Genomic DNA, 24,673 nt, shown 5'->3' with positions numbered 1-24,673 from the left:
GAGGAGGCAATCCAATCTCCATCAGTTTACAGGCAACTTAACACAAAGTCTTTGTTTTTCTTGAGCTTTTTTTCTGCTGATGGGGATTGACTTGCTTTGCAGTGGAAGTTGGGGATCCGCTGCACCTTCTGCTGCACCAACAAGCATCAAAAAGAGCAGGATGTTCGTTAATATGAACCTCCTGCTTGCATTACGTATTTGCAGTTCATCTCTCCACCGGATGATGGCGCGAGGGGACTTGGGCGGAACAAGCAGGAAAGGGGGCTGGATAAAATCCTGTTGAAGTCTGCCAATGACAACTCGAGTTGGAACCTGCTCGTACTACAGAACCACAGAGGTCTCCGCGCACACCGCGTACTGCTGGGAAGCTGGCGGATAGAGGGAAGACGTCCCCCTTCTGACCAGGAGAAAATCACGAGTACATTGGAGTGAAGACGTGAAGCTCTGTGACGACGTCGACTGCAAAGACAGCTCAGGCACCGGCTAATTCCTAAATGTGGCATCAGAGTCTTGTTCAGCCCTGTTAATTAAAGCAGCTTGGATCTTACTGTTGCCAACTGCGCTTGCCAGACCCAAAGCTTGAACTGCAAACGCTCTTACCTGCTCGGTGTTTGCGGTTTTTCTCAGGATTTTTACTCTTAGCAAATAACGCTCAAGAGGCTCACTGACGCCACAATCAAATCAAGGGGATTACTGTTGTTTGTAAGCTGCTGGCCCCCAGCGTCTGTACGCGCGTCTTCTTCTGTGTCTTGGTGAGCAAAGTGCTGATAAATCTGTACTAACTGGACTTGGGACCTGAACGAGGAGCTTTCCAAAAGCTGCACTTGCCAAGAGCAGCGCCGACAGATCTGTGGAGAGCAGATTTATACTTGAGCTGAAGAGAGAGACCGCAAATCCATCCAACATGCCTCTTGCACAAATTGCGGAGCCATGGCCCACAATGGAACTAGTGCAGCTGGAAACGGAGGTAATGAGAGGTTCATGTGTCCATTGGGACTTTTTAAAATAGCTATATTTTATGACGTATGCATGTGTTGTCTGCTTGATTTTAGTCCACTTCTATTGGACGCGTTTATTTAACGTCAAGTGATTGAAGTGGCTCGTTTTTATGAAGCTACAGCCAAACACCCAAGTTAGTCTTCTGTCACTTTAGTTGACCTTTGACTAAAGTTACTTATAGTGATTGAATGGCTGCACTTTGACAGCTTAGCTGGGGATGTTAAGAGGCGATACGACCTGTAAATGATCTTTACAGAGTGGCTCAATGTGTCACATAAGAATGAAATCATTTTCTAAAGGACATCTTTATCTACACACTTCTATGTTGAGAGCTTTAAATGAGCCCTAAATGTAGCTTAAAGACTAAAGTATGATATACCTTGGCTTATTTGTCATTTGAAATATAATAAAGCTGAATTTAAGAGCTTAAAAACCTAAGAAGTCCATTCCATCATCCAGTTTTCATCCTCATAATCACTGTTTGCCACTTCTCTCTCCTGTAAAACACTTCCTAGGCTTTTCTTTGTGTTACCATTAAGAATAACTTCAGGAATGAAGTCTTTTTCTTTTTCTTTTTTTTTTTTTTCTTAATCTTTATGAATTACAGTCTAATCATTTTGTGTGCAGGATTTTTAGGGCTTTTAAAGTCCCCATAGCAGATACAATATCAGACTGTTGAGCATGAATTTTCACAAACATTCATTCTCTCACAATGCACTCCTGAACAAGTTTGAGTGAGACATTAAAGCTGTGATGTTGTCCAGACCAATGTTATCTGAAGCCGCATCATTATTCATGAACTCTTCAGCTGCTTTCTGAACAGGCTGATTGCTTCCTCATGAATATGCACCCACCACATTAAGGTTATGATAAGCAGATATGGGTGTGGAAGCAACCAGTGGACCACTAATTCTTTGAGGCTATCAAGCGAATTTGCTCCTTTTGAATTATTGGGCCAATTAAGCGAGTGAGGCGACTATGTGATACCCATGTTTTAGTGCGTCTGATCTCACTAATGAATAGTTCTGTACACCACATTGAAAATGTCTTCAATCAGTTTAGCAGGGGATCAGCATGAGCCATGAATGAAGCTCATTTCTCCATCTCCCGGCCCAGATAATCGAGCTGATTTGATTAGAGTGCAGATTTAAGTGATGGGTTGTAATTTTTGGTGTCATTTCCAGAATGTCTAAATTGGAATCTAACTAATGAAATACAGAAAACAAGTTTTATTGTCAACAAATGAAAGTATTATTAATAGGAAAAATGTTAAACTGATTTAAAAATGCTTGCTCAATGAGTGGGAAAACCTGAAAAAATCAAGAAATATTAGATATTGGGGGATTTATAAATGGTGCCACCCATACTTAGGCATAGAGTTTTCACAAACACTACAGCATTTTGCAGCATGTTAGCTGGGTGAGTAGCATGGCTCAGCTGAACAGATGGTGGTGCAGAGTCTGTGAAGAGCGCTAAGTTTGAGACCATGAAAATGTCATGCTTTTTGGCACGTGCAAGAGTTACACTCTGTTATCCATATTTGTGCCATTTTTGATGGAAAAAAATATTTTCTGTTATGACAGCACTGGTATATTTAAAAAAAAAAAAAAAAAAAAAAAAAAAAAAAAAATTCTAGTTTCTGTAATGAATTGAATCACACAATTCACTGGCTGTACAAATGGGATTTTTGCCATTTGTCTCTGTCACTGGCCTACTAGCCAGCTGCACACTTTGCTTCCTGATGGCAGAGAGAGACGCTCAGGGCTCAGATTAATTGTGCAGTGAACATGTTGGGGAGAGTGAATAGGGAGGCCGAAGCATGGGAGAGTCTTAACTAGTCATATGCACAGATGGGACAGACAGAAACGCCTTTTTTTTTTTTTTTTTTTTTTTTTTTTTGATGATTTAGAGACCAGAAGATGGAGGATGAAAGTCCACCACGTGGACTACAATTAACCATTCTCTGCAAGTTTTAAGCAGCAGAAAATGAAGCATTATGATACGTCAGCAAACGAAAAGTCACTTTTTCCGCTTTACTCGGTGTGTGAGTGCTTGTGTTTGGAAACCAAATGGTTTTTGAAAATGAAAAAGAATTTGGCTTTTTGTCCTTCATGGAGCTGCACAGCAAGCAGATGAAAAGTGCAAAAATGTAGTTCTTTGCTTTAATTCCTTTTATTCGTCATTGACCCACAACTGTTGTAAATTAACTTATTCTCTGAATCATATCTGATAAATGCGATTCAGTAATTACTCTCTTCCTGTAGCAGCTGAGTCAGCACCACCACCAGCATCAGTTACCCTCACTGCCAGGTTATGGCATGTTTTCAGAAGTTCACTTTTTATGTTGTGAATACCAAACTCAATCCATATCTTTGAATAATTTTCCATTCATTTGAAACACATATTTAATAGTGAGTTTACCTTCAATTTACCTTAAATTTGCAATTTTCCTTTTCTGCTACTTATATCTGAGCATTGTCTGCTCAGACAGTGTCCCAGTAGCAGTGTAACAGCTAAGTATTAACAGAATTACAAATCCCGTTTTAAAATGGACTTCAATCTGGATTTAGAAGCATTTCAGTCCAAACCTGAATCCCGATTTGCCATCTAAATGCTGGTTAAAAGCACACTTATATGATTCCTAAATGTTCCACATCGTTTTAACACTACAGTGTTACGTAAACAGAAACCATATGTCTATTTGCCAGACGTCAGATGTGTTTTGCATTTTCATGATGAGAGCTTCACTTTATGATGCAGAGTGAAACCAATTCACTGTTGGATCAGGTGAATTTCTACATTTGGATGATCTGCGCTCAAACGTGGGTGGTTGATCTGGCTTTAGATGCACAGTCGTGATGGGAATGACATTTATTTACTGTATTTGGCCTGGTTACCTCCCAGCAGATCAATGGCTCCCTTCAGCAGTGTTTCATTCAGCTGAGGCATTGTGCGAACATCTGAGAGAGACTTCACCCTGTGGTCGTTTGATAGCCATGGACCACACAGCTCTTGTCAACTTTCTTGATTATTTAGCAGTTCTCAACAGTGATTTGTTTTGTGAAACAAATCAGTTAAATGGAACAGAAGAAATTTCCATTTAATGTTTCATACTTGTGCTGCAGTGAAGAAGAAAAATGTTCTTTTTAAGATATATCTATTTAATAGGTACAGTGATGGATTTTAAGTCCCATGAGTATACTTTAAATAACTGCATGCTAATTCAGAATCCTGACTTAATTCTGCTTTCTTGATGTTGGGATCAGATGGATCACAATGAAAGGTAAAAGTGTTTGTATTTGCACAACAGGAATGCACAAGTCAAGAAGGTGAAGGAGAAAGTAGGGTTAACAGCTGGAATGTGTGCCATGTTTGCTCCCCAGGCGTGGTCAGCAGTGTACAGTCAAGTGCTTGAGTGTATGTGTGAGTGTATTTCCACTTAGCTGCAGCTAATCTGGGTGTGCACCAGTTGTGGATCACCTGAGCAGGGCTGCAGGTGTGGAGGATTGGGCATGTGATAACACAACTCACTACTTAAGAAGGTTTACATCTTTGTTTTTGCATTCAGAGTGAATGTTAGCCAGTCAGAAAGGATATTGTCCAGTCAGGAATGCAGAAGGTGATGCATATATGCTCGTGCTCTGACATGGTTCTTCTCTTTACTTGTTTTTTGGAAAGAAAAAAAAAAAAAAGTCCAAGTTTTCCTTTTTGGCATTGAGCAGGAGCTGTCGATCTTGGCTCACAGAGGAGATTACAAGAAATTATGTCAGATAGTATTACAGGCAGAGGGAGGAGGGGGGAAAAACAGTGGTTATTGTGTTTCTTGGTTGCTTAGCTACAAAGCAGCGCCAGATTCATCTTTCAAACACCCTCAAAGTGTTGATGCTCTGAGAGCATGTTCTTTGTCTGATCATGTAGGAGTTTAGGAGTTCCAGGAGGAATTTAAAAGGTCTTTTCCTGTCTGGCTCAGGTTCGCTTAATCCTGTTTGCATAATCTGCTTAAAACCTGTTGTTGTACATTCATTTTTAGAAATCACATCTGTTTATTAATGCAGTCAACTTTCAGCATATTTATGTGGCGGCTTGCAGGAGTGTGTGTGCATGCCTTTGCTTTCATTGAGGAAGTCTACTGGGGAGGAAAGCGCCATTAACTGGGCCATTTGGATCAGCCGTGCAGAGCTAATGAGGGTGAAATGTGTTGAGCAGTAATGTGAAGGAGATGATCTGGACCACAAGCAAAAATGCATAGACAACAGATGATGACTTATAAAACGGGGAAATCTGGGCGATAAGTGAGGTCGAGGGGCTTTTATTGAACTTCCAGGTCAGCCTTTGTAGGTTATACTGAAATTGAATTTCTTCAAATTAACACCCCCTAAATAAAACTATTATTTCTGACTTCAGTTAAATTGTCTAGCTTAAAAAGAGACGTTTGGTAAAGCCCATTCAGGTGTTTCTGTATGAAACTGATCAAATTTGGTTTGTAGATTTTTTTATTTATTTTTTTTTGCTACAGTCAAACTCTGTGGGAAAAATAAGTATCAACATTCGGTTGGAAAACACAAGTCTTGCTACCCAGAGAATGTGCTTTGAGGCATCACACTGACAGTAAATAAGATCCTCCGTCTGTGTTCTTTTTACACATCAAAGCTTGTCTCCTGTCACTGCCTCTGCCTCCCTCTACAACTCGACACACTCAGTGGCTTTTTTGTTTAATGTTTGATTGTTAAGGCTGCTCCTTGTCATTGTGCTGACTGCCTGTCTTACTTTGTGCCGTCTAAGGGAAGAGGAAGAGGACATGGAGGAAGTGAACAAGCGGGGTCGGCCCTCTGTCATGAAAAACAAAGTAAAAAACGGAAAGGGGGTAGGGAGCTTATTAGCGTTATCCTTCTACTAGGCCAGATAGACTTTTACAATTAAGGGCTGTTCTTTGGTCACTGGAAAGGCTTGTGTTTTATCTTTGTTTTATTGCCCAAATCTGTAAAATTTATAGGCTATATACAGAGAGATGATATACAGAGAGATGTCTGACTACCTGCAGGTTTTGCTGGACTGTGAAGATTAAAGTCAAAGCATGGAAGAACTGAAATGTCTTAATCAACAAGACAGTCAGCCCTTTTAAACTGTGCTGCATGCAAGATTTCGTTTTTTTAAATTTTTTTATCAGTTCCAGTGTCAGCTCGACCAGTGGTCCCCAAGCTGGGGTTCTTGCCATGTCAGCTCTAAGGTCCTCAATCTGTACGGGTTGTAAAGATAAGATTTGCACATGTAAAAAATCATAATGCCCTTTTTAATAACTGCATGTACAGCTTATTCATTTCCCCTGTCTAATGTGTTCTTTGTTTTTGATTAAAGTGGCATGCATCACAGACACCTTGAGATCAGAGGAAGGGTTCTGCTTCAAACTCATTCCAATCTCATGCACAAACTCTACTGCAGAGTTGTAAAAATGTGCAACTGGGAGTAACAGCATTGTTCACTGCAGAGAGAACAGTCTGATGTTTTTTGTCTTTCTGTTCTAATTTTTGCTTTGGAATGCTTCACAATGAAATTAAGTATTTTATTTCCACCAATGGGACAGTGACCTTTCTGTGCGGAGTTTGCATGTTTTCCCCGTGTATGTGGGGGTTCTCTCCAGGTACTCAAGCCCAATAATTGCTGGGATAGACTCCACCTTCCTGTGACCTTTAATTGGACCAAGCAGCTATGAGAATGATGGGTCTTGTAGATGTGTATAGCATCCTAAACCTTTTTTTTTTTTTTGCTGATATTTATTTCTCACATGGTCATACAAAGGTAACACAAGATTTTACAGTACAAAGCAAACAGAGCACCATGCTCGAAAAGGAGCAGAAAAAAGAAAATTTCATGTAATATCTTCCCCCCCCCCTTTTTTTTTTTTTTTAAAAGAAGCATAACGCACTCTTTTCATTGAGCAATACTCAATGAAAAGAGGAAAAAAATCATTGTCATAGCATAGCATGCCATATGTCTTAAGTTGTTCACTTTCTAAATAGATAATTGATAAACTTGATCTCTAGATTTCCAGTTTTGCCTTTGTTGACTTCAAAGCTTATTTCATCTTGAAATAAATATTTCCAGGAAAATGCAAATAAAGTTGTTGGATGATCATTGCCACTGCTAACCACTGGGCTAGCAGTGATCTGGTCCAGTTACTCTGATGTGTTTATAGGTCTGTCATCTCATCATCAAAAAAAGGCTGAAACACAATGCAACCCCTCTATTTAAGCTTAGAAAAAAAAGACAATTGAAATGGAAAACTTTCTTTTACTTTTACTTTTTTAATTGCACAGTATATACTGAAACTTTTTTTTACCATAAAGAAAGAAAACATATACGTATATGGTACATGCATCATTGAAATAGTTGTAATAGTATAAATAACTTCAAGGCAAGTCGAGATGTGACAAAAATAGTTTTTGTCCCCTCTGTGTGCAACAGGATAAAATGCAATCTGGTCACCTAATCTGACTCCCATTGTATTTTATGTTCAAAGTTAGTATCCTGAAAATGTCGTTTTTGACAAAAGCCATTTATAAGCGATTGTTTTACAAATAACAGTCATTACCCTTTCCAACAAGGCACACCTACTGGAGAATGGACAAAAGATGCACATTTGTGTGTCAGGCTCAGATTATTAGGTTTGCCTGTAGAGGAGCAGAGTGGACTGTTGCCACCCACACAGTCTTGCAAAGACTCTCTAGTATCTGCCTCTTCCTCCGTCCTTCACATTGACGCTTGTGTTGCGTGCACTGTTACGCACACTGACTGTTTCTCACATCTGCTTCCTTGACAGAATGGCCAGAGCACTGCTGAGGATGGAGTCACAACGTCCGTCAAGGTATGTGGCATCTCAGGAACAATGACACACACTCGCAGATACAAAGACACATTCAGACGAACACACGCAGATGTGACTCAATGTTCGTGCTGCCAAACATCCGGTAAGTTAGACTGAGTACTCAAGACACAACTCCTGTATTAAAGTCGCGGCTTTTACCTCTGCATTTCTGTGAATGCGAGTGCCTGAAGGCTCGCTTCATCCAAGGGCAAAATTTGTGTTAATCTTCATTTTCATTTAAAAAAAAAAAAAAAAAAAGCCATGCTTTCTCTCCATGTCAGACGCTTAAAACTGCGTGGCTGCTTTGATTCATTCATGTTACAGTTTCAGGGACAGCCCTCTGAGGGTATTAGCTGACCGGGGTTTAATGTGTTGAATATGGTCTGAGTGGGGCTGATCGAGCGGCACCCCGGCCACTCTGTACAGTAATATGTCTACGTCAATACCAAAAGGCCACAGAGTTACAAATAGTGCATGTCCTCATCTGGTCTGATTATGTCAACACGTCACACAGACGAAAATACATGCAAACGCACACATACAAAAACACATTGAAAATCACTGAGTCAGCTCTATTCGTCCCCTATTTGGCCTCTCCGCTTCTTTGTCCAGTCCTGAAACCTGATCCTGTTTCCTCCTGAACTGTGTTACCCTCCAATCATGTAGCAGAGGACAAGGAAATGGTTCTTCTGGCATAGCTTCTCTTTTTCTTTTCTTTTTTTTTTTTCCCTGGCTCTGCTGTCAAGGGAAGAGTGTCTAAAGAGCATGTCATCTCTTCTTTCAGCTCAGAACAATGGGCTGTGACTGAGGGAGAGCTGAGTGCGCTGTAGGAGACAGAAAGGTTTCAGTCAAAGTAGTTGTCACACAGGAGCCAAACTGGTCAAAGGCATTAGTGTAAAAGAAAACAGAACTTCATCAGTGGAAATTGTTTATTTACAGGGACATTTCTCAGTATTTATCAATGCAGTGGTATGCAAAATATAAGGAAAGGACTTAGTAAACTGTAGTCTTCACAAATGTAAATATAAATGCCACTTGTAATGATTAAATCCACAAAAGACTGGTTCTGGTGGTGGGACTACTTTCGTACATCTCTAATCATTGCATCCTCATCTGATACTGCTAAGTCCTAATATTTAATTACCTCTCAGGCCTGGGCAGTACAGTAATTATGTTGATTATATTTGGTGTTAACATGTAAAATATTTCTGTAATCTGATCATTTATCTAATCTTTTTAACCCGGACATCCTCAGAAAAGGCTGCCTGACGGAATTCTGACGGAATTCTACAGTAGCTATGAGAGATTATCTGCAGGATGTGGGATCTTTTGACTGGAATCATGTGAAAAAGACGTATGTCTTGAATGTCAAACTGCGAGATGTTATTTGTTTTTCTTCAGGGTGGTTTGTAAATCTCATCCCTAGACTTCATGCCGGCAGAGCAGTTGTAAGCAGGCGCTGCAGCGATCAATACAAAGCTGCTGCTTAAATGCTGGGAATCTGATAATGCCGGCTGTTATCTACTCCAGCCATGGGAGCTACCTGGCTCCAACAAACCTAACGGGAGGAGCTGAGATAGGGGGGAGAGATCAAAGGCAACAACCGAGACAAGTGAGGACACAGAAAGGAGGAGAGTACTGGTCGCACTATTGTCTGCATCTGAAAGAGCTTTTACACGGTTATGTGACGATCCTCCCTGATTTTGTGTGTGTGTGTGTGTGTGTGTGTGTGTGTGTGTGTGTGTGTGTGTGTGTGTGTGTGTGTGTGTGTGTGTGTGTGTGTGTGTGTGTGTGTGTGTGTGTGTGTGTGTGTGTGTGTGTGTGTGTGTGTGTGTGTGTGTGTGTGTGTGTGTGTGTGTGTGTGTGTGTGGATTTTGGGGCAGTGAGGCTTTGCCATTCCCCTTGTGAAAAATCCACAGTACTATTGAGACATCTTCTTTTGTTCTTACTCTCTTGTGTTAATGAAGTGAAGGTGACTAAATGGAACGAACCCAGGCTTCCGCAGATGAAACAGGAAAATAACATGTTGCCAATGGCATGTAAGAGTTGATATTTTCCATGTGATTAAATAAATCAAAGAAAATTTTCATGAAAAATAAACTAATGTCAAACAAATAGTTTGCATGCAAGGCTAAGGTAGAGACTTCTGGCTCAAAGAATGAAGGAAAAATTGAACTGAGAAAAGAAAAAAAATAATGCATTCTGCTTTGTTTTTACTACAATTTTGGCTTCAATGATCTCGCAATAATTGTATTGTGGCAGCTCTCATGCTTTTCCACCTTTGTCATTATTGATAAGTTAAATACAGTGCCCCCCCACCCCAGGGAAGTGATCAGATCCACCGTGTGAACTGAGAAATATAAATTATATGCACACTTATTAACTGTTGAGACTCTTGAGTGATACTACAGTAGTAAACAATCAGCCTTTGGTTCTTACGTGATGGGCAAACAGCCGTGCACAGTCACCTGAGAGGCCACTCAACTGATGTCTCGCCATGGGGGGATGATATTACCCAGCAATTTACTCCCTGGAAGGGTGCCAGCATTTTACTGATCCGCTTCCACACAAGAAATGTGGCATTTAGCCTATTTCTAGAGACAGCGACTTTAGCCTCATTGTCCTTGATGAAACCTTGGCAGAACAAGCAGTTAAAAAGCTAAAACAATGAATATGAAATCTCAGCTGGTTGCAACAGAAAAGTGTGTTTTGGCAAATCACATCACATCTTGTATATGGTGACATTATCTGTGCTATTTAAGATGGAAGGTCTCCTGTGTACGACAGAGCTGTCAGAGGGAAGTGGTTCTTGTGTAAAATTAGGAAGTTATTCAATAAAGAAGCAACAGAAACTGTTTAGCAGGGATTCAATCCAAATCCCTGCTAAACAGAATGATAGATGATCAAATGAGTCATTTAAGCTTGCTGTGGTTTCTGCTTCTTGGATGTAAGAGTTTGTTGCTTCTCACTTTCAAAACTGAATCTAACAAAGCAATGCTTTAGCGCTGGATAGTTGTGATGTCCATTATCCAACAAATATTCAAACCGGTTGGTACTCTTCAACTTATGATGTATCATGTTGCACTAATTCGCAGGTGTGAAGACCGAATTGTTCATGTAAGAGATGATGAATAAGCTGAATTAACATTATCTTAAGCAGATGAGCCTACACATTTAAAACATAAAAGATTGTCTGACACATGTCGTGCATTTACACACATTCGATAAAACATGTTCACAGTGATTTACTCAGTGGGCTTTCAGTGTTGGAGGGCCTGTGTAATACCTCAAAGTGAATTTATCAAAGCAGAAAGACTGTGGAAGATATATCCCTCAAATGCGCCGATATTTAGTCAATTCATACCCGTTTGCAATAATAAGGTAAAATGCATTTTGTTGGGATCATACCAGTCATTACAACTTTGCAAATCTATCTATCCGTCTATCCAAATGTAAATGATCTTTATGTTCATACACCAGATAAAAAGATATGGGGACTTACAAATGCATTGCCAATAAACAGAAGCCAAAGAAATGAAGCATTTCCACATGAATATTGCTAAGAGAACCCATGGTATTGCAACAAAATACCTGTGCAGCCTTGAGCAAAACATCATCAGTGAAGTCTTCAATTTGTAACATCATCATTTTCATACATGAGCCATATTTTAATCCCATTGAAATTTGAGAATCAAATTTTAAGGTGGTCCTACATGTGATGGAGCATCGATTTTTGTTTTTCGGAAGGGAGGATAGGGTGGTTGCATAAGTGAAGCAAAAGGATTGGATTGGAGCCTCATTGTTTAGCTACTGGTGGTAGTGTAGCAAAGCTGGGAGGTGCCACATATTTCAGATGAGGCTCCTCTGGTAAGAGGAAGAGATGGACATCGGCGAGGAGGCGGGCTGAATAAAAGTCAGCCTGGACGCATGGGAAAACGGAAGTGAAAAAGTGGAAACAATGAAGCATGGCAGGATAAAAAGCCTAGACACCAGATAGAGTGAGGTCCTTCAAGTTTATTACAGAAGACTGCCTTATTGTGTTATCACTGCACTTCAAGGAGATGCAATATTGCTTCAGTGCATTGAGAGTTGGTTGTCATGGTTTCATCAAGGAAAGAGATGAAGCAAATGCACGGAGGGTTATAACTTAATAATAAAGGATGTTTTTGTGTCCGTATAAATGCAGAACACAGATTTTGTTTGTTATAGACATAAATCCAACTGCAAGTCAGTTGCAAGGACTGACCGTGTAAGACAAGAGAAATATTTTAATGCATTAAGCATGACTTTTGAAATGTTTTTTTTTTTTTTCATACATAACAAAACTTTTAACAGTTAAGTCTTTGAATCTGCTCATAGAGAACTAATTTTATATTTTTAAACCCTCTTATGTCTAATTTTTGCACTTCAGAATGAACTCACACTTACCAAGCCTTAGGGTAAAAAGCAGAACAAGGTAATGCCTTTTCCATTGGTGACATTGGCTTTTTGTGGTCCCTAATGTAAGATAATGGTTTTTACTGCAGCTAGGTGCTGAGCGAGTGGTATTTGTGCTTCAGTGGCATAGCGACAAAAGTGCACAGCAGCGTAGCGGTAAGGTAGGAGCGAGGCAGTTGTCTGGAGGGTGAATGGAGGGATGGAGTACAAAGAGACGTGTGGAGTGGGAGAAATTCCAACAGTGTCTAGCTTTATGACTGAGGTAATGATTTGGTTTTTACTAGTCTGATGAAATATTAACAGCAGAAGGAGTTTGTGAGTTGGTGGTGCAGCTTTTATGATGGGCTTTTTGACCTTTAGCCCTACCGTAGAGCACCCTCAGGACAGACAAGTGAGGAAATGAAAGTAAAGACTGTGTAGCCTTAGTGGCATGTATTTGTGTAACTGTAAGACTCTTTGTACATGCAGGTTGTAGGCATGGCAACTCATCTCCCCTCTTTCACAAATCTTGCTTTACTCTTGAGTTATGTGGCATTGCTTGCTCCCTACACATTCCACTGTGGTACACACTGAGCCCTGAGTTCCTGAGGAGTCATTCTCTGTATGGCCAATAAAAAAAAATCACCACCAGGAAAAAAAATGGTCCCAGACTCTAGTATTTCATTCGATTGCTTTTAGCTTTGATTATGGCAGCATTTACTGTGGCATTGTTTCGATAAGCTTCTACATTGTCACAAGATTTATTCCCATCCAGTGATTCATTAATTTTTCACCAAGATCTTGTATTGTTGATGGAAGAGTCCAAGCACTTCTCCAGCTTATTCCAAAGATTATCAATAGGGCTCAGGTCTGGACTCTATGGTGACTAATCCATGTGTGAAAAGGCTCTTTCATGCTCTCTGATCCACTCTTTCACAATATGAGCCTGATGAATCCTAGAATTGCCATTTTGGAAAATGGGCATGTCATCAATGAAGAATTTAAAAAAAAAAAAAAAACCGCTGATTGAATAAACTGCGCATTCAGTATATTCAGGTTGTCAGCTGACCTCATTCTCTGAGCACATAATGTTGCTGAACCTTGATCTGAACCTAGACCGGACCACCAGCTGCATCATCCTACCGCTGCTCCCACAGACTTGCACTGTAAGTACTAAGCATTCTGTTCTACAGCCATTTAGTCGACGCTTTTTTCTAAAGCGACTTGCATCTGAGAGTGAGGACAACACAAGCAAGCAATCAAAGACGAGTTGCATTAAGTGGTAGTCAGATTGCTGTGAGTCTAGCTGGACACAGGTGCTGCCCTGTAGTGCCATAGGCAATGCTATTATTTTTCATTTTTTTATTTATTTATTTATTTATTATGAGCATCTGATCACTTCATCTGATTCATCACTCTAGAACAGGATAAATCTGGACTCATCCGACCGCATGATCTTCTTATATTGCTTCAGATTCAGATTTTTATGCTCCCTAGCAAACTGAAGACTTTTTCTCTAGTTAGCCAGCTGATCATTGTTTTGTTTTGTTTTGTTTTGTTTTTTATTAAGCTACAAAGCTGTTTAGCCCCAACCTTTTGTTTCCTTTGCATTGTACATGTGGAAAACACTCTTATTTTTAATATTAAACATAGCCCTGACTTCTACTGGCATGTTTCTTCCATTTGATGCCACCAAAAGTTTTAAGTCAATACCAATCACCATAATTCAGGATTTTTTTTCCAGTCATATTTCTTCCTCCAATTTGATGGTTCCTCGTTATCCTCTCAGTTCTTGATAATATATTAAATGGTTCTTAACCAAATTTTAATAGTTCTTTTGATGTTCTTAGGTTTTTGTGCTGCCTGACGCCAGTGATTTAACCCTTCCCTCTATCCGCGAGATGTGCATTTCCACATGGTTGTTTTAAGAAAAGAGAATCACTCATTGCATCAGTTGGGGTTAAATAACTTGTCAGCTGAAATATGATCCCCCATGCAGTAATTATCTACCAGGAAGATTATACCTATTTTACTTTGTTAAATCCAGGTGGATTTCTTTGGACCAGGCAGTCTGTGCAACTGTGATGCAGAAGCTGGTCTAGTTGACGGTGCACTCATGTTTGCAATCAGTTTCCTGCAGTGAGTAAATGCTAGCTTTGTAGTTCTGTTATATAATTTTGCTAGTTTCATGATTATTCACCTTGTATTAAGATCAGCTTTAGTTGGGAAGTCAGTTAAGGAGACTTTTCACAGAACATCCAGATATGATTGGATTTGTGTAAGAGTAAAATTGAAGTAAATATCTGCCGCTTGCTGAAGTCTAATAGTTGTGGTTGCTTAGTGACCAACTCATCAGCATGTCATCAAGCTTCTTTATTGCAATCGTGTGTGCTGAAGCAGAGAAGCAAGTAAAACACAGAGGACAGGTTACAAGGACCAGGACTGAGAATCTGTGCTCTCATCAATGTCTGCGCCTGAAAACAAATGAGCATATTTTTCTAAATGCTGAAACGTTGCTTAAGGGAACAGATCCTCACACAGGATTTCTCTGCCCCCATTTTCTTTGTGCCTGTCAGTTATGTGGAGTGTTGTTCGTTGTAGGCTTACTGCAAATACAGTGCTGCTCCTTTGAGGGTTTTCAGTCTTGTAAACTCACTGAACTCTCCTCAGCAGGCCAGAGGCTACTAAGACAGAGATGAGAAAGTCAAAATTACTCCTTTTCTGCACTCTCAGTATGTCATCTGTTTCTTTTTCCTCTGCAAACATCTATTGGCTCCCATGCCTGCTGTGGCAGTTTGCATTTTTCATCTTGATGCGATGTGTCCTACCATTTTTAAACTGCCCCATTTCCCTGCCCCATTGAGCTTTGGAGTCTAGCAGTTATGTGGAGAAACTGGCATGTGCACCCAACAGATTTGCAGTGCGTCTGTGGTTTTGCCCCAAGCTTCTGCTGATGCGCTTGTTCACACTGGAATGTCGGGCTGCATTTTTGAGTGCCAGATAGTTTAAGACTGCAGCATGGACCTTATCAGTTTACTTGTGTTTGTTAAATAACTTGACACAGTATTAATAATAGTCACCAACCATCTGTTCCTCTGCTTCTGTTTTTTGCCAAATTTCACAAAACGTGAAGATTTTTTTTTTTGCAGTTGCTACCATTAAATTAGTTTACCTCAGAACCGACTGAGTTTTGGAGCCGTTGCTGTACAGTTTAGTCATTAACCATATGTTAAGTTTTTTTTTTCTGACCCCTCTTTATTTCTCGTCACTTTAGAACTCTCCATGCAAATCCTTTAATTCAATTCAGCCTAATATGTATAGCACCACTTTACAACAATGTCATCTCAGGACACTTTACAGACACATCTACTCGAGCCAATTTGTAACCCAGATAAGCAAAACCAACAGATTGCACCGAATCTTGACTTCGATCCAATCCCTTCAAACAAGGCAACAGTGGAAAGGGAAAAAAAACTCTCCTTTAACAGGAAGGAAAGACCTCTAACAGAACCCAGCTCGAGGAGAGGAGAGGAGAAGAGAAGAGAGGAGAGAGGAGAATTTTGTAATTCCAAGTGTCCAATTTCCAGTCAATTAAAAAGTTTAACAAGGTACCTCTAATGTGTCAGTAAGATGAACCGAATGGCTGTACAACAGGATATTACTAACTAAGTTGCATGACTCCTCTCCTGGCCCTCCTGAGCTCAATAAACATTAAGTAAATATAATAAAACTTGCTCAGCAGCCATCATAATCATTACTTCTGCTTTACTTCCTTCTTGGACCTACATTGTTGTTTTCTTCCTTGTCTGCTCAGCATCGTCTGACTTCTTTATGCTGGAGAGTCAAACTTTGTCTACATAACCAGACCACCATATTGCAAAGACTAAACAGAACATTAAACCTTACCAGAGGAGTAATGCGTTTTGCCAGCATCTGCTTGGTTGTGATTCCCAGTGAGCAGAGACCTGTATCAACAAGGTTTGGACATGCCTTGTAGTCCATAGAGCCTAATGCTTCACATTCCACTACAGGGCTAAAGGGAGGGGTACCGGCAGTGAAGAAAAGAGATAAAGCAGTCTGTCACTGGTTATATCATTTCAGAATGTCATACTTTGTATAAAATCCTCTGTGTTTCTTGAAGTCAGTTGAATGTGTAGAAATTTGCCTGAATTTGAATGTAAAGCGGAGTTTGTTATTCCTCTTGCTTGATAAACCCTGAAATGCTGAAGCTGTTTAGATTTATTTGTTTGTAATTGTGTCTAGATATTTTGTGGTTGGTACTAGAACAGTGTTTCTTTGCAAGCACATGCACATTTTACAAAACTGGCTTTGGACAGGTCGCAACAAACAGAAAAAGCCTGGTTCTGATGTTACTGTCTAAACAGAAGCCTGCATGGCTGATTGCATTTTACACAACAGACTTATAGAAGATATTCAACATTTTAGTGCAGACATTGAGTGATCTCAGCTTCCTTAAGAAGTAGAGTCCTCTCACTCCTTTCTTGAAGATAATTCTGTTGCATTTCAATTCAAGTCTGATGTCTAGCTGAGCTCTGAGAAACTTGTATTTCTCCACCCCTTCTCCAAGGATGTAAACAGTGTTTACTTCCCAAAACTACAGAGTCATCTGAGTTATTCTGCAGATGACAGGACTCAGTGTTGTATTGGAAGTCTGAGGTATATGGTTTAAAGAGAAAATGGTGTGAGCGCAGTTTCTTGTGGTGTTCCAGTGCTGCTAACCACCGTCTCAGGCACAAGCTGTCAGGTATCATAAATACAGGTGGTTGTGGGGTATCCACCAGGAATTTATGGAGCTTTTTGCATAACAGAGCATCATAACTATTTTAAAAGCACTCGAGAAATGAAAGAGCGTCAAAGTTCTGCCCTAATGGTCCAGATGAGTGGGATCTCTGAAGCAGGTAGATGATGGCGTCTTCAACCCCCAAGCCCAATACAATAAGTAAACTGTAATGGATCTTGCTTATTAAGAGGGGGGGGGGGGCAATAACGGTCTCTCAAGAATTTTAATGATGTAACACGTCAAGACAACTGGTCTGCAGTCTTTTACTTGAGATAATTTGGGTTTTTTAGGCAATCTAATGAGGCTGGATATTTTCCACAGGAGGAAGGAGCTCTTTTCTGACTCAGGCTGATGTTGGAAATGTGTAGATGAATCCACATAATTTTTCAGAGCAGGTTTTCAGAACCCATTGGCTGACACCATCCAGACCTGCAGCCTTGTTCCCTTTCAGTTTCTCCTGTTGTTTCTTCACCTGACTGCAGGAGACAGACAGGCTAGAGAGGGAGGCAGCGGACGTCTCAGTAGATGCTGAGGAAAGGGGTGACAGGAAAGCTGTGGGCCTGTGGAGGGTGTATGGTCTGTTGGGCTGGAGGAGCTGAATCTAATGAAGAAAATGTTCAGCTTTAACAGGGGTCTTTGTAATGGTAGCATTATTGCACATGCTCAGTGGTTTTACCCGTCGAAATGTGACTATGGCATGCATGTTTATCCACAAAGACGCTGCTTTCCAACAAGCAAATCATGCAAATGCTTGGGCCCTGTGTCTGAAGAGGATCCTCCGAGGACCAACCCACTTTGAATCAGGACAGAGTCATGACAATATAGAGAATTAGCAATGACAGTGCTCGACCACAGAACTCCCTAAACAGGCTCCACCTCCATTTCTTGATCTTGCTGTGAGTGGCGGTCTCTGATGTAAACATAAAAGAAAGAACGAAAAGAAAAATTAAAAGTTTTATTGTGGCAGCTACAAAAAAAAAAAAGCAATGGAAAAAACAGGAAGAGTAAAGCAAACACTACGATGGAGGTAAGTAGTGCAGATAATCCAGAATTTAATTTAGCTCAGGGCAGCTCAGTCTGTCCTTCTGAGCACTTGTTGGGTTTCAGGAGGCTGGGGAAAAAACAAATAAAAAAAACAAAACATAACTTGGACAATATTTAAAAAAAAAACTGTGTAGTTTAGCTTAACAATAAAGTTAAGTATGATAAATTACAGAATTCATAGCCAAGGAGTCTGATACGTACTAAAGTGCATGGATGGAAGGTGTTGTGTGCATTTGGGGTTTATATTTTATCTTCCAAGTTCCGTGGGCTTTATGCATCTAAAAACTCCTTGTGCTATGTGCTATACTAGCTGTAAATGTTATCCAAGGGAGCCATAATGCAGGTTTTAGCTCATAGTTTAATATTCGGTTTTGGAACTACATTAAATCACATTGCCCCTGTTTGGTTTAATGAAAATAGCAAATAATGAAGTAGAAGTCAGTAGAAGAAAGGAAAGCTGCAGTTGAAGAATTAAATGTTGTCACTAAAGTGCCTTTGAAAATGACATTATTAAATTGTCATTGTTAGACGTAGAACATAATAAAAGGACAATACATGCAGGTTGGAGGGGCCCCATCTGAAATTTTGCTTGGGGCGCCAGGACACACAAGAATTGCTTTTGTATAGCTACAAAAATAAATAAATACATAAATAAAAATCCAACAGCAAAACTGTGATATAAGCTCAAGAGTTAGATGTTTTTACAGCATTGTCTGCCTTTATTTATCTTTCAGCAGTATATATGCTTGGACTACAGTTTGTGGCAGGACACCTATAAGAGGCAGTTTCCAGCAGCCAGATGTCTGTATAGGACCCAGATATAGCCCAGACTCAGTATGTTGTGTGCTTGTCCTTCTCTGAATCATGAATTTTTCATTTTTCTGTTTGTTTCATTTGGGTTCCCCATCGTATCCCCTCCTTGACTCTTTGGAGTCTGCTCCCTTCCCCCTTCATACATGATTCAGTCAGCTAAACCTCCGGAGTAAAATAATCTGAAATGAGTTTTGTACTTTTTAAAAAAAAATCCTGCTATAACCCATTTTATTTCATTTTTAAGATTTTCCTTTCTTGGTAAAATAATCTCCTTTTGGAACATTTTTAAACAGTGTAATCCTAATATTTTATTTTAATCATTCATTCATTCATTCATTCATTATTCTTTAATAAAGTCACCATCAGGGAAAGTTAAAAAAAAAAAAATCTTGGGAATATTTATGAGGAAACTTGTGATGACACTGTTCACAGGCTGCTTATGTAGTTCACTTCTGTTTTATGCATGAGCACAGTAAACCACAACACCTTCTGTTTATAGTCATTATAGACCAAGTATTAGAAAATACTAATCTTTTAGCCAGAGTAGTTAGAATAACAGTTATGCTTCTCTAAATAACATCAGCTTGTCAGTTTGTTGTTGCATCCTTTTCATAAGCTTTGCTCGTTTTCTTAAAAAAAAAAAAACTTGTCACAACAACAATGGACGAGGGTTATGGAAAGCTGCCAAGGATCAATTCCAGGTTGACCTTAAGCCACAGGTGTGACCTTGTGTCAGGCTGCATTAACATTTTGAGGTTTACTGGTGAAATTTAATCATTACAAATGGCAATGTTTCGCCTCACAAAACTATTCATGGTTGTACGTTTTTACCTTCTTTGGAGAAGGAATTGTTCATATTGGAGCTACGGAGCTCAAAATCCTAAGGTTCTCAAAAAAACTTAGCGGCCAGTTCATTAAAATCTTTTATATTCTTGCTTATATATTCTTTGTCTTTTGTTTACATGTTTACAGTAATGTGATTCAACCCAAATATGATGAAAAAGAAAATAAAAACAGTGGAAGATAATGTAGGTTGTGACGTGAATGCCCTGTTGGCTCGGAGATTAAAGGGTTTTGTACTTTGGCAAATTGATTAAATGTTTTTTAATATCTGCATTTCTGCTGTGGATAAACTTAATTCATATTATTGTTGTTTATACACTGTAAATGTCCCTATTATAAAATTGATTAAAAAAAAAAAAAAAACTGATTTATGTATTGTTATTGCTATAAATGCCTCCCTAGGGAAACAATATGCCAGAAGAGAATTTATTCTTGCTTCCCACCAGCTTCTGCCATTGTTTTATTTCATGAGCTTTCTTATTAATGTTCTCATCTCTATGTGTCCTAGACAGCCTACTGCATCTATGTTTTCTATTGGCTGCAGACAAACTAAACTCCACTGTGATTCTTTTCTCCTCAAGTGGTACAAAGTGGTATCTCCAGGGATATTCATCAGTGATTAAGCCAAACTGTCAAATACAGGCCAGTAACATGTTTTTGAAAGGATTTGATGGAAAACCATCATGTTATTAATGAATTAAAAGAAGCAGTGCCTTCCAAGACTTTATTGATCAACTGTTTTGGGTCTATTGTCAAACATGGAAGTTACCCTGCCAGCCTGCTGACAAATGAAAGACTAAGTGCCAAGAAGGGGAGGTTACTGAGCCAAAAATTCAAAAGAAAAGTAATGTCAGTTAAAAAAAGGTTTTGAGAAAAAATTAACATGCAGACTAAATCATGATCTCATTCATTAAGAGCAATAAATGCATACGAAGCCGTGTACTGGAAATATTACGACTAAATTCAATGGATCTGAAGGAAGTTGAATATTAATTGTGCGAACCACAAAACTGATTAGGAGATTAGTTGTTAAAGAAAGAAACTGTTGAATTCTGTGTTGAAAACATCTTGAAGGAGGGCTTTTAAAATGATCAGTGTTTCTGAATCAGCAGTGTTGATGTTCTGCCACATCCTGACAGCTGATCTGACAGTTTGATAGTAAATCTAAAAGAGGTAATGTTTGCTAATAATGACTACAATAATTCTAATAAGTTTTATTCATCGGTGCTTCTCAAAAGCTGCCACAGTTACCTCATAGAAACAAACAAATAAATGATGCCAACAGTGACATAAAAATAAAACAAATGGACAATACAGTAAAAAATAAATATAAAATAAATTTCATAAGGATTGAGTCAGTCTGAACAGGTGTTTTTTGAGATGTTGTTTTAAGGATGTCTTGAGAGAGTGTTCCAGAGTTGGGGGGGGGGGCTAAATAATTTGTTTAAATAATTTGGTGGAGGAGTAACATTGTGGAGGGTCTTAAAGATTATGATGAGAACTTTAAATTGGATGGCAAAGTGAACCTGAAGCCAGTGGAGCTTTTTAAGAACAGGATTACTGTGATGCTGTGAACGGAGTTTTAGAGATGATAGGGGTGGATGAGTTGTGGACCAGTTGGACTTTCAGGAGGGACTTATGGGCCACATTGCAATGCATTGCAATAATCAAAGCAAGACATAATAAGTGTAGTTACCATCCTGGAAGTATGAGTTATAGGTGGAGACAGATGATGCTTAAGTCAAACCTACAAATCATACGAGGTTTGTCTGAAGCGAATGCAGTTTTTTGATGGGACAGCAGATACCCTTGATTTAAAAACAAGTGGTCATTGCAATAAATGGGAAGTTAGATTGAGAGTTGTGGAATGAAAATTCAAGTATTATTACATGAACTGCATTTTAGTGCTTTATTAGTTTAAATACGTATTTCCATAACTGTTAATTCACACTATTATCTTCGTTTTTAGCCTTTTCTGAAGAGATGCAACAAGTTTATGCTACTGATTTGGATTAACCAGCTCTGCAGGATTGTACTCTGAAATGCACTAAGCTCATTTTCTCACGTTGCTAACGATAGATGTGATTTCATCTCACTCATGAAATGTCAACCAACAAAGTGCCAGTTTCATTTTTCAGTGTCACGGCAAAGTTATGTGTTTTTATGTAGTAGTGCTGTTTATCTGAAGTTCATTTCTTCTTTGAGAGTTGTATCTCTTTGTTACTGCATATGTGATGCAGCGGATGACATTTAACTGGGATGGAAAGCTTCAAGTGATAATATGATTTGAAATATTATTTGCTGTTGTCCATCCCGTTATCAGCTTTTAACCCAGATTTGTCACAATGTTTAAGACGTGATATTTTGAAGCGGCAGCTCTGGCAGTCAGCGCTTGACCTTCTTCCCTGTGGCATGAAAAAGTCTGCAGCCCCTTGACCATTTCTGTCCCTGTTAATGGCTAAGTGAGTAAAAGATAACCCAGTATCTAAAATGAGCCTGTTTAAATATCACAATGCTCTTTAATATCAGTTATTAGTTTTAAATTTCAATATTTTGCTGTTTCAAAATAGCAAAAACAGAAAAATGAGTTCACATGAGTACTCGCAGAAGCCATTTTTTACTTTGGTCAGAAAACCCAGTAATACCAGCTCACATTTAGCTTCGAGATATATATCGGGTCCAGCTTCCTCTGACAGCCATCATAGCATAATGATGAGAAGCACTGCTTCTCACTGAGGATGCTGCATTCAGAGTGCTCCGAGAATGGATGTAACTTACTTTCTCTTTACAGAAATGCATCTTTACCAACTGCATGGTCTCACATAGAGGCGCTGCGACTGATGCCAACTTCTCATGGACAAAAAGACAGGAAACTGATCAACTTTTCTGTCTGAAAGACAGCTGACAGCTCACCCTCAGTCCTGGTGTGTGTGTGAATGACATCTGCAGTCCAGTCATGAATATAAAACTAGTCTAATTATATCAGAGAGCTGTGATTTACAGAATTTGTCCAACACAAATCTAATCTGAGGGTAGATATGCTAATATTTACTGTGGGAAATAATTTAATCTGCTTGTTCTAACAGCTAAACACTACTCAAACATAATTATTTAAAAAAAAAAAACAAGTAGATTAGTGAGCTAATGGTGCTTTAAGACTTACGTAAAAGTCTGGTCTGTTGTGGGACCTAAACATTCACAATACTCCCTTCTTATCATCTGTTATTAGAAGAGCTCCATAGATAATACACAAATATATTTTTAAGTTTTTAAAAAGATCATTTGTCTTCATGTAGGCACTCACCGTACTCCTCTCGGCAAGGCAGTTTGTGTACAGCACATTTCATGTACAAAATAATTCAAAGTGCTTTACATTAAAAAAACCAAAAAAAAACCAAAAGCATCAATGGTGTTGTGTAGGAAAGACAGAAATAGTAAAAATCAAATGTACACATTTTACTGTTCATAAACATGTAAAATTTCGTCCAGCCTTTCTGCAGGCCAGTGCATGTGCACCCTCCTTCCTCGGTCCTGCTCAGTCTGTTTTAGTGTTAATCTCTCCCTCTCTACCTCTCCATCCTCCTCCATTACAGCCGATAATGGGATTGAATGTGTCAGTTTCAAATGTAGCAAGGTCTGGCTCATTTGATTATTTCACCCAGCAGGCTGACAGTTAACAACCAGACCTCCCAGTTACCACCTTGAATGGACTCTGGTGTTTCAGTGGCACTGAGGACAATGACAGGAAGGGAACCCTGATGACGTACCCACATACGCACACGGACAAACACACTCATTCTAAATGAGAAAAATCAGCGAGGCTTGAAGATGCCCTCTTTCATACCCTCCTCCTCCCTGCCCCTCATCATTTTACTCTGTACATTCCAGTACATCATCTCCATCCTTTCTCCCTCACGCCCTATCTTCCATCATTTCTCTCTAACTCACACTTCCTAAAGTCTAATTCATCATTATGTCTGCTTGTCCAGATAAAGCCTGGCTATTTAACGATTTGTTAAGCAGGCGTCCTTGACTCTTGTACTCTGCTTGCTTTTGCTCTTGCAAAGTTTTGGAGCCAAACTTCTCCTCCTTTTCAAAAAGTTCATCACTCAGAAAGCAAGGCCAGTCTCTAAATCATCATAATGTGGAAGCTTTTGTGAGATTGTGTAGCTAGTTCTTCACTTATTCCCTACCAAGGTTACTTCAAGTCGTGCAGAAATTATGCTTGATATAGCGATACTTGACTAAATGGCGTGAAGAGACTGAATAGCTTCTAGTGAATAGTTTAAACTCCGTTTGGTTCCCCTGCCATGTATAAACAACTTGGTGTTTGTTCTTCAGCACAGCAAGTTAGTCAGTTAACAGAGGTGTTGAATGAAAAACCGGCTTCATTACGCAAGTTGGACAAGCAATCATTCAACCTCTCAAACATAGTCTTTCAGGCGCAGTAAGATCAATTATGTAGACTCAGACAAAAAAAAAAATCATAATGAGTGTGAGTTAGAGATGTGTTTATGCATCGGGTTAATTGAGGCTCTCCAGAAGGGTTTAACACAAATTAAAATGACTCCTTAGTCTTTGCAGTAGCCAGCAGTCTTTTTTTATTGCTTCTGTTGGCCCAGGAGGGATGCATTGAGTGTATCTGTGTGTGTGTGCCTCTTTGCATGAGAGCCAGGTGAGGGTAAATCAGGACAATGTTGCTGCTTGTATCGTGTGTTTGTTGTATGGTTTGAGTAAAGGGTCTGTCAAGCAGGCATCCTCTTATCTGTGTTTGCCATCAGCAAATCTGATGCGGGTTGCAGCAGCAGTTTGTGTCTTTGGGTGCTGATGGATGCACAGCACAAACACACTCACACATACACAGACTTAGCAATATGTTTTATTGTCCAATTACC

At 39.4% G+C, this 24,673-nt stretch overlaps 1 protein-coding gene across 1 annotated transcript in view; it reads left to right on the top strand.

The window, feature by feature from the left end:
* Positions 1-347: 347 nt before the first annotated feature.
* The window catches only part of rps6ka1 (ribosomal protein S6 kinase a, polypeptide 1), a 53,470-nt gene continuing 29,144 nt past the window's right edge, over positions 348-24,673 (top strand). Inside the window, exons 1-2 of the mRNA XM_079262080.1 lie at positions 348-967; positions 7,817-7,861. Coding sequence (XP_079118206.1) covers positions 905-967; positions 7,817-7,861 — 108 coding nt within the window. The 5' untranslated portion in view covers positions 348-904. The remainder of the gene's footprint in view (positions 968-7,816; positions 7,862-24,673) is intronic.

This window comes from Telmatherina bonti (assembly GCF_933228915.1).
Source record: "Telmatherina bonti genome assembly, chromosome: 22".
NCBI classification, from domain to species: domain Eukaryota; kingdom Metazoa; phylum Chordata; class Actinopteri; order Atheriniformes; family Telmatherinidae; genus Telmatherina; species Telmatherina bonti.
This window is presented reverse-complemented; position numbering and strand designations above follow the sequence as displayed.